Here is a 10,476-nt window from a genome sequence, read left to right as displayed (position 1 = left end):
GGTTGCTGTAGTGCTCCTGTTTGCCAGCTTATCATATGCACTTCTGAGAGAAAGATTTGCTGTACCCACAAGCATCTTACAAGTACATTTAAATAAGACACTTGTGGGATCCAGGTTCCAACTTAATTTTCAGAGTGCTGCTGCCATCACTGACTCAATCCCCATGCCTATCGCTACCCTTGGGTTGCTATTATTCAGTCAATAATTCTGTCAGGAGGTGCCTTTCCAAGAGCATGCTGTAATCGGCAGTCCTGGGTCAAACCAGAAGTACTTTTACTGAGAATTTCTGAATGTTTTACCCTGTGCCTCTCGACTCAAGCTCTCTGAAGGTCGCGTTGCTGGACACAGTGAAACAGAGGAGCAGAGGTAGCATACGTACAACCCCACTTGAACATTCTGATCGCTCGACTCGAGTAACCCTCCACCTCGCATTCTTCTGGACGTTATAAATACTCGGCGGTGTGCTCTGCCGCCTCACATTTTCACCCTGGCTGCCCGAAGCGCCGTTTAAGCATTAAACCCGCTGCTACGCCGCGGCCGTGCCCCGCCGGCAACATCCAGCCCTGGGGAGCTGCTCCTCCGGGCATGGGGCACGGTGAGCGGCCAAGGGGCGGGGTGAGGCGTGGTGGGACGGGACGGGGGCAGGCAGGGGCCGCCGGAGCGGGGAGAGGAGCCTGTCCGGCGGCGACGGCGCCGCGGGAGCAGCGTGTCGGAGGCAGGAGCCGAGGGCGGACGGACGTGGGGGCTCGGAGAAAAGCCCGGAGGGGCGGTCAGGAGGTCGGTCGGGGGTACCCGGGCGAGGCGGCTGCGGGCAGCAGCGGGGAGCGCGGAGCCGCGGGGAGTGGCGGCGGTGGCGGGGCAGGGCCGGGGCGATCCCAGCCCCGCCCGGCCCTGCCCGGTCCTGCCCAGCACAGCCCCGGGGCCCGAGCGGCGCCGAGCAGCCGGCGAGGTCGGATGCGGCGGCCCCGGAGCGCCGTGGGACGCGGCCGGACGCTGCAGGTACCTGTGCTCTGCGGGGCAGCCCCGCCGCGCCCTGCCCGCCCCGTGCCCCTCTCCGCTGCCCGGGATGCCCCGCCGCTGCCCGCCCGGCCGTCGGCGCGTCCCGCTGCGGCCAGCGCGGCGGAGGTGTCCCCGTGCCCCCGGGCTGGGAGAGCGGTGCCGGTCCGGCTCTCGGAGCGGGACGCCACCGCTCGGGGTGTGGCGTAGAGGAGTGGTGGCTGGCACGGAGCGGCGGCGAGCCGCGTGGGAACCCCGGGTCTAGGGGTCCTCACATCCCGTGGGTAGAGCGGTGTGCCCTGTGTGAGACCGTCACGCCGCGGACACGTCGGGTAACTTAAACAAGACGTTTGTCACCCCAGAAGGCTCAGGCCGCAGCTCTAATGGAAATTTGAGAACAATTACTGAAGTTTGGAGTGCGGGGAATAGGTTGGGAGCGCTGGGAGGCGGGGGAAGAAGTCAAAGTGCCTTCCCTTTAACGACCACGAATTAAACCGTCCGGGAGCTCCCCTGTGAGGTGTGCATGAGTGTTACTCGGTATTACAAAATTTAAACTGATGTCTAAAAGCCAGAAGCCAAGAAAAATAACTGTTTGTTTTTCTGAGGCTGTAAAAGCCAGCACATTCACTTAAGAAAAAGTATTTTTTAAGTTTGTTTGAGTTGTCTAAGACATTTTTCTGTAGCAGATGTTTATTGTCTAAACTTCATTTGCATCTAGCACAGCTTAATTTCAGTGGAAATGTGTATTGAAATGTGCTGCTATTCCCAAAAGCCCTTTCTGTTAATGAGACTACCAGGGTCTGCCTGATAAATTAGATGTGTTTACTTTCCATTTGGAAAGGCATTACAGATACATAAAATATAAAAAAGTTTGGTTTCGGATTTGCATTCTTGTCTTTCCCTTTGCCATTTTTAAAATTCTCTTTTTTGGCCAAAGTGTATTGTTGTACATGGAAGAGAAGGGATAACTGCAGTATGTGTGGTGGTGGTGGTGAATGGGCATCCGGTTTCTTCAGTCAAGTCTGTTTGTGTCTATTTGGAAAACAGGAAAATACTATTCCAATGAAATTACGAGTGTACTGAATGCAGGGTATCATGTATTCTTCTGCAGGCAAAAGTAGGTAGAGAAAGGTCAAGTCCTATGCTCACTTTATTCTCACTTGTTGCTTTGACTTCAGGAAAATTGAGAGCAGTTTGGCTCACTTTTTGAATACAGAAATTTCTTATTTCTTTTAGATACAAAGTGTCCAGTGACTCATGAGATGGTAAAAGCTCTCAGCTCCCTGTGAGACTCATAACCAGAGAGCCCACTGGAAACAGAGAGCAGAGATGTACAGGAGGGAGATGGATGCTGAAGGGTTTTGGCATCCCCATTATCACAGGTTCCCTGTTGCGTCCTGGCCCTGGGAATTGCGTATTCCCAGAGAAAAGCTGCAGGCCAGGGCAGCCAGTGAGAACTGTGACCCTGAGCTTCTACCTGTACCACTTTGTGGTTCAGTTGGAGAACACAGAGGAGGTTTGTCTTGCAGTAGGGCAGGTCAAGGAGTTGTGGCCTTCCACACAGCATTGCTTCTTTCATAGCACGTGTGGCAGAAAACCATACAGAGGGACATGGCATGTGTGGCAGAGGGACCATACAGACACTGGACCCTAGGTGGACCCTAGAGATATTATCCACGCTAAAGAGCCCCTACTCTAATTTGAAGGAGTGCTTGACCCTCCCACGATCCTTGACGTCTGCAGGAGACCACATTAACCACTGGAGAAACCGCAAAGCATGCTGGTGGGCAAGGAGATTGCATAGGATGGGCAATATCTTGGTGCTCGCAGCTGACCCCAACTGCTCTCTCTGTCCTTGGAGCTGGGATGACAGACATCAGCCAAATAGCTGGAGAAGGCAGCTGAATTGTCCTGTGCATGACTGTGGTTCTTGACATTGTACCACTGCCTTAATTTGTGTAATTTAGCAATCACCATTTTAGCCAGCACATCCATGAGGAAGTATAGCCAGACTGCCCCTGCCCTGCAAAGAGGCTTATCCTTCTAGTGGTACCTGGTGGTGCAGCAATAGGGATCCTCTTCTTTGCTTTAAAGAAAATAAAACTCATTTCCAGTGGTTTCAAGAGTCAGGGATGCTGAGGAACCTAACCGTGGCCGTGCTGGGCAAGCAACATGCCACAGACAGGTTCTTCAGGTTATTTTTAAATATTTTGAACTGAGGTCCATACTTTGCAGCTAGGATGTGACTGGGGCAAACTTGTTTTGAGGAGTAAATCCTTGAGCTGTCACAAAGCAGTGACACAGGTTATCCTGAACCTGACTGTCGCTGTCTTGTTATTGTAATGCACAACCTACATTAATTTTTCTAATTGTTAAAGAAAGAATGTGCTTTCTGAATTACTGGCTACAAAGCAGGAGGTAAACAAAAGAAGAGTATGGCTGAAAGATATTACTTGGAAATAAATTCTAATTTATTACATTATTATTTATATTAACTTTCAAATGTCTTTCAAATGTGTGATACTCAGTCACTGAGAGTCTTGGCAAATAATAATGTTACGACCTTCATTGTCTTACTAGCTCGTCAGAGGCAGAGATTTACTTTTGTGATACTAAGTTTGCTATAATAATTTTAAGAGAAGTAATTACCAACAATGGCAGAGACTGATTTCTGCTGATTGAGTGCATCATCCTTGCCTTCAGCCAGGGGAACTGGTATAGCACCATTACCTTTAGTAGAGTCATGACAGTTTACATCTGCTGAGTTGTGGCTGATAAACTCCTATGTCAGGCATATAATTCTCTTCACAGAAAGAAATGTATTTGCCCTTTGATAGACCAGTGTGATAACTCACTTGAAAATGACTTAAAGAAACATTTATTTTGTTGCATGTGGTGCTCTTAAATGATAGGAATATTATTCTCTCTGGCAGTCATCAGCCAGTGTGGTGAGTATTGCTGGTTGAACTATTATTAAAAAATACTTTTCTAGTCAAATGTAATTGTTTATTTTACAGTGGAAAGCACTTGCAATTCATATGGACTCAGTAGGATTTTGTTATAAGCCAATACAATGAAAGACTGTGACAGTTTATGTGATAACAGTGCACAGATTGTAACTGAATTACAAGTACACTGAACCTTAGCTGAGGTGAAGTTTTTCTGTTGAGAGCTTCACTGTTAGCATGCTTCAGAAAAGAATTTAACAGCTCAAGGGCCCAGTTCAGCTCTTGGGAAAGGAATGAGGTGGTTGCTATCATCTTCAGAGTAAAAAAGGACCAAGGACACCAAGCAGCCTGTGTGTTTCTCGGATGTCTTTCCCAGTGGACCTCTTCAACCAAAGTAGTTTGGACCTATGAACTAGAATGGGGAAATAACAAAGGGTAAACACCAAATTATTTTCTCAGAAAGTAATTTTAAATTGTACTAAAGAATTCAAGTCAGTTCACTGCAGGCTTTTATCAGATGACTTCCTTGCTGAAGGAGGGAATCAAGGAAAAGGAAGGGTGGGAATACAGGGTGTGTGTCATCCTTTAAATCCCTTTACTTTCATCTGGGATGTGGTTTGCTGCTCCCCTCATCCTCAGAAGGCACTTGAAAATGCATCTCTGACTTCCCAAGTGCCCAAAACAGTTTGTTGGGTCAGCAGTGGCCCACACATTTTTCTGATCTTAAGAAACCTGTATATACAATCATAAAATCAGAGAATGGTTTGTGTTGGAAGTCACCTTAAAGATCGTCTGGTTCCATCCCTCCTTCCCTTGATACCTGTCGTTTGAAAGTGTCTTTAATGTGTTTGGAAAATCTTTATGACCCTTGAGTAAATAAATGCTGTGGTCAGGAGCTCTAACTCTTAAAAAGTTCCCCAAACGAAGTTATTTAATTTTGGGCCCATGAGAAATATCTTATTTCAGCACAAATTTTTTTCTTACCCTTCCCAGAAAAAAAAATCACAAATTTGCTTCACGTGAAACAAGTGCTGTCCTCATCACCATCCTTGCTTTCTTAGAGAAGTGAAAAATTGGCCGTTTGCTCATCTGCAGTGCATACATTTGGGGCATGAGCACTGATTGTCATTGGGGTATGCAGCAACTAAACTGCGACATTTTTGGTAAAATAGTAAGTGTTTCTGACATCTTCTGATATTTTTACTGTGCAGATTTCATCTGATATTTATTGAAAAAAAGACATATTGGAAGATCTGCTATGCAAATGGAACCTCAAAGTCCATGGGAAGATGTTGCAGTAAATATAAGTTGTGACTTAAAGAAAATCAGAATTTCTGAGAAAGACAAATTTGGTGTAACTCTTCTTCATTTTTAAAAAACCAAGGAACATTAAATAGATGTCCTGTATACCTATGCAAAGGAAAAAAAAAATAAAATTAACCATAAAGAAAAACAATACTTATAAAAATATGACTTGCAATGTTTATTTTAAAAAAGGTAGCAGAAATCCAATTAATTTGAATGGGAAGTAGGACTGCCTTTTTGATGACTGGCTTTCAGTGCATCTTCTCAATTGTAGATAGCATGAGTTTATACCATTAACTGTGGAAAGTTATTTTGGGCATTGACAACATGCACACTGCCATCAAGACTTGACACCAACTTTCTCAGGGTCTGTCCTACCTTGGGTCTGCATGGCAAACAAGAATAAGCTTAGAAAGCATAGAGTTTGCCCTACTGCTGTGGAGGCAGTGATGATTGGGCAGTGTCTTGGTAGTGCAATGTACACTTAGTCTTTTTGAGAGGAGGTGAGCTGCTTTCTGTGCGCACTGGGGCTTGCTGGGTCTGTTTGCTCTAGTCCTTCTCATGGCTCTTCTGTGTGTTTTTCAGCATGGAAATTTTGTAGGGGGGAAACACCTTTGAGCAGTTCACTACGTTGCCCTTGTATTTCTGCATCCAGGCTGTGTCTGAGCTTACCTACAGCTCCCGTGCGAGGCGTGCAGCAGTGCTTGACCTTGGTGCCTCGTCAGTCACAGTCCCTCGCCCTTGGCTCCTGGATGTATGTTGCAACTTAAGCACTGGGTGACATGATAAGACAGTGATATTTATGTTGCATTTGTTAATTTTATTTTCAGAGCCTGGTTTGAGAGCCACTTTCCCGAATTAATATGCGAGGCTTGCTGGAGCTGGGGATACACAACGCCTGCCCAGAGGAGCATTGGGAGGAACGTGGCTTGATCTCCCTCTTGTGGAAAATTATTGGAACTATATTCTCGTGATACTGAAGAAAAAAAGTCAAGGATCCATCAGGGAACGAATGATGGCAGCAGTTACCATGCCACCTGATGCTCTTGTCAGCCCTCAAGGAAATGAAGAGGTGGACTCTCTGATTGTACTGCATTATAATTACACAGGAAAGCTTATTTTAAGGGAAAAGGCAACTGATAAAATAGACCTGCCCACTATTTCATTTCTGATCCTGTGTAGTTTCATAGTCCTGGAAAACTTGATGGTATTGATTGCCATATGGAAAAACAATAAATTCCACAACCGCATGTACTTTTTTATAGGCAATCTAGCTCTCTGTGATCTTTTAGCTGGGATTGTTTACAAAGTAAACATTCTTATGTCTGGGAAGAAAACTCTGAGCTTGTCCTCCACAATCTGGTTCATTAGGGAAGGTAGCATGTTTGTTGCCCTGGGAGCCTCCACTTTCAGCTTGCTAGCAATAGCTATTGAGCGGCATTTGACCATGATTAAAATGAGGCCTTACGACGCAAATAAAAAATACAGAGTGTTCCTTCTCATTGGTACATGCTGGCTTATTTCGATTTCTTTGGGTGCCCTCCCCATCCTCGGCTGGAATTGTATAAGCAACTTACCAGATTGCTCAACAATTTTGCCTCTTTACTCCAAAAAGTATGTTGTGTTCTGCATTAGTATCTTCATAGCCATTTTGGTCGCCATTGTCATCCTTTATGCCCGTATCTACATACTGGTTAAGTCCAGCAGTCGTAATGTCACCAACCACAATAACACGGAGCGGTCCATGGCACTCCTTAGGACTGTTGTGATCGTTGTTAGTGTCTTCATTGCATGCTGGTCTCCACTGTTCATCCTGTTCCTCATTGACGTGGCCTGCAGAGTCAAGGAGTGCTCTATCTTGTACAAAGCCCACTGGTTTATTGCTCTGGCTGTCATCAATTCCGCAATGAACCCCATCATCTACACCCTGGCCAGTAAGGAAATGCGTCGGGCTTTCTTTCGCCTTGTTTGTGGCTGCCTGGTGAAATCCAGGGTGGCCAGATCTTTGCCTATTCAGCCCACACCAGATCACAGTCGAAGTAAATCGAGCAGCAGCAATACCCAGAAGCCAAAGGAAGATTTCCCACCAATGAATGTTCCCTCATGTATTGCTGAGAAAAATGAATCTTCATTTCACAACGGAAACTTCTGTAAGTAAAGGACTCCTCGAGACAAATATTTTTCTGTGGTTTTTAGGTTTAAGCTACAAGTGTAGTTTAAATATTCATGCACTTCAGTCATAGGGGAAAACACTACCATTTATTTAACTTTGAGGACTTATTTATCAACAATCATTTGCTTTGGGTGTTCATTCAGTAACACACCTGATTCAGAAAAAGCCTTTCATGCTACCCAGCAGCCAGGACAAAGTCCACGCACAACTAACGACACCACGTGCCACAATGGCGTTGCATGCTAAGGCTTCATTTGGCACCTCCTGATCTTGCAAGACATCATTAAAACCTTTTAGAAACTTCAGCATTCACTAAAGACTTCTGACAATTGGAAGATGAGCCTGATTATTGCCAACTGGGAGAATTCATGATATAAGTTGGTGACTATAGTTCTCTATATGTATCTTGCTGTTGTGTTAATGGCCTTATATGTATGTGGTATAAATAGCTGTATATTTGTACAATTTCTCATTAAAAAGTCATTGATTGGTAAAAGTTTACAACCGGCTAAACATTGTATTGCAGTATACAGTGTAAGGTGACTAATTGTACAAATAGATGCGTTACAATGGGGATATTTAAAATGAAGTAGTAGCTTTTAACTGTCAGAAAGTTTAGCAAGTCATATCAATGCAGTATTTTTATTTTTTCCACTGTTATTCAAACTTGTCATGTTTAGTGAAAGACAACATGGCAGTTGTCACTGTGGCATTTCACAACATATTTTAAGTAAGCAGTAGTAAATAACCGTTGAGAGAGGATATATATGTTTGCTATTTAAAGTAGTTAAAATGTGATCCCTCAATACATGTGTAACAAGTGTATGTGCTGTTTCAATGCATATATTTTTGCTTACTATTTTCAATATATTTAAAAATGTATGTCCAACCTATGTAAACCTGTGTACATTGTGAATGCACTACCTAAGCTGAGATCATTCAGTTCTGAAACAGATACGTATCATTTCAGAGAGCAGTGAACCACAGTGGGTTACTGTGGAATTTCTTCTTTCCTCTCCAGGCCCTACCACAGCATGGGATTGTGTTAGAAATTCTCCCTGGGAAGTTTAGTCAGTGGGACAATGTCCCATTTTCTGTCAGTGGGACCCTATGCTTCTGCCATCTCTGGACACTTCTGCAGATACAAGAGGGAAGATGCGGTACAACAGGATCATGCTGAAGGGCATATCTCCATTTATACCCGACCCTGATTTGGATCTGGAAGGAACGTTTCTTTAGTTTGGAAGACCTGAGCCCCAGCCCCGACCTTTTGAGAGGCTGTTCCAGAGAAACCTGAAAACAACTTTATAGTTCATCACTGCTTTACCAACCTGAGTAGAGGATGGTGTTCAGTGTCAAAGGGGTTCCCTGAGTCCTGGAGCAGTAAAGACTTCACAGACATCTGGTTTCAGGTCCCCATGGAAGTGGCCTGTGGTACTTCCATCAACTGTATTTTATGGCTGGAGGCTTCAGTGGAATTTGATGGGAAATTCTGGGACAAGTTCCCATTGTCTTTCAGTAAGAATGTATACATCTAACTTTATTGGGCTCTTTCAAAGATTTGTGTTGAATGTCTCAAAACACACCTTGCCTTATGCACAATCAGAAGTAGTTGAGGCTTTTTTTAATACACAGCCTGAAAGGTCTCATCCTTAGCTTTACTCTGGTCTTAATCATTTAAAGCAGCAGCATTAGGTGCTCCTCATGTATGGATAGTGCATAAGTTGTGTATTGTATGTAGCAAAAGCCTTTGAAATGTAGAGGTTTGCATTGTGATTATCTTTTACAAATTAACAGTCTGTAAATGTTTTATGCTGTTAGAAAAGTGTATAAGAACAAAGAATTGTATTTGAATGAAATAACTGTGAAAGAGAGTAGTAAATATTAAATAATTTCTACCAAAAATGTTGACAAGCAGTGCACTTAGACAAAAAGAAAAAGCTGAACCAAGCTAAGCATGATGTAACTATATGAATTGTAGATACAGGCTGCAGGCTCTGTAGCTTTGTGAGAAATAGAACTGGTGACATTGCATTGCCATGGCTTGATTAGGTTTTTAGATGTTACATTGCTGTTGGGCTGTATTGTGGAAGTTCTCCCCTGAAGTTGTGGCTTTTAAAACTGCCAGCTAAAATATTTGTATACTTGTGTTAGTTCCCAAAGTGGTGGCATGTACCAGCTTCCTTGCTACTGTAGAGCAGATAAGCCTTAGGAACAGAATGGTTTGAAAAAACATGGTGGCTGAACCCACACCAACCCTCATGTCAATGATGTTACATGATTCTTGCTATATAGGTGAAAAATAAAGAAAAATTTTTAACGGACAGAGTCCAAGAAAATGTTCATAAAAGTGAGTTTTAACTTCTGCATTTGACCCTTAGCTATTGTCAGTGTTGGTGCAAGGTGCAAGTGATGCAAAGAAATCCACTGTTAAAGGCCATGTGATTGCTTGTTAGTACAAAACCATTTCATCCTACTTTGATTTCCTTCTCTGATTTTGGAGCTGTGGGGATATTTTGTTAGTTCACTGCCCTGCTGTACTTGAAGCAGGTTTCTAAGATTCATGGGTTCACATGTAACACTGATAATACAATTTACAAAGTACTTATGACTGAAGAGAAAAAAACCTATTGTCAATACAGTCTTCACTGAGTACATCCCATTGGGAAGTATTAGATAAGGGATAGATTGTGGAAGATTTCAGAGCAGAATTTTAAATTAGGACAAGTCAAGGGTTTAACAGCAGTGGACCTTAAACAGCCAGGAAAATAACATACCCTTGAAGCTGAGAAAAGATGATGAATATCTTCTTTCACCCTAAAATATTAGAAACACATCCCAGAATCTAAGCCTTTTATCTAGGCTGATTTGCGCATACAGGAAACCAAATTAGATTTTCCTTTCCAATTGGTTTTACATGGAGAAAAGGCTACAAAGGAGACTAATATTTCATTCATATTATTTCGTGAATTGGAATATTTGGTTTGATTATGGATTATGAAGTAAATGCAAATCCAGCCATGTATGTAGAAAATAAAAGTTTTCACAATCTGC

General features: G+C 43.6%; 1 protein-coding gene across 3 annotated transcripts; it reads left to right on the top strand.

Moving 5' to 3' along the window:
• Positions 1-389: 389 nt before the first annotated feature.
• Positions 390-10,476, top strand: S1PR3 (sphingosine-1-phosphate receptor 3). 3 transcript variants are annotated; one of them, XM_039567621.1, is made up of 3 exons: positions 390-595; positions 6,080-7,399; positions 8,444-10,476. In XM_039567621.1, exons 2-3 carry the CDS (start codon positions 6,262-6,264, stop codon positions 8,491-8,493), a joined length of 1,188 nt encoding a protein of 395 aa, XP_039423555.1. In that variant the 5' UTR covers positions 390-595; positions 6,080-6,261; the 3' UTR covers positions 8,494-10,476. The 3 variants fall into 3 exon arrangements, with proteins under 3 accessions (XP_039423555.1, XP_039423554.1, XP_039423553.1); XM_039567620.1 differs by lacking the exon at positions 390-595 and adding an exon at positions 659-777; XM_039567619.1 differs by lacking the exon at positions 390-595 and adding an exon at positions 893-999.

This window comes from Corvus cornix, chromosome Z, assembly GCF_000738735.6.
Source record: "Corvus cornix cornix isolate S_Up_H32 chromosome Z, ASM73873v5, whole genome shotgun sequence".
NCBI classification, from domain to species: domain Eukaryota; kingdom Metazoa; phylum Chordata; class Aves; order Passeriformes; family Corvidae; genus Corvus; species Corvus cornix.
Note: the sequence above shows the minus strand (reverse complement) of the source record. Positions and strands in the feature narration are given on the sequence as shown.

Coding starts and splice junctions, on each gene's coding strand:
- S1PR3 (XM_039567621.1), top strand. CDS start 6,262: ATGATGGCAGCAGTTACCATGCCACCTGATGCTCTTGTCAGCCCTCAA. Junction 7,400..8,443: donor ATTTCACAACGGAAACTTCT/GTAAGTAAAGGA, acceptor TTTCCTCTCCAG/GCCCTACCACAGCATGGGAT.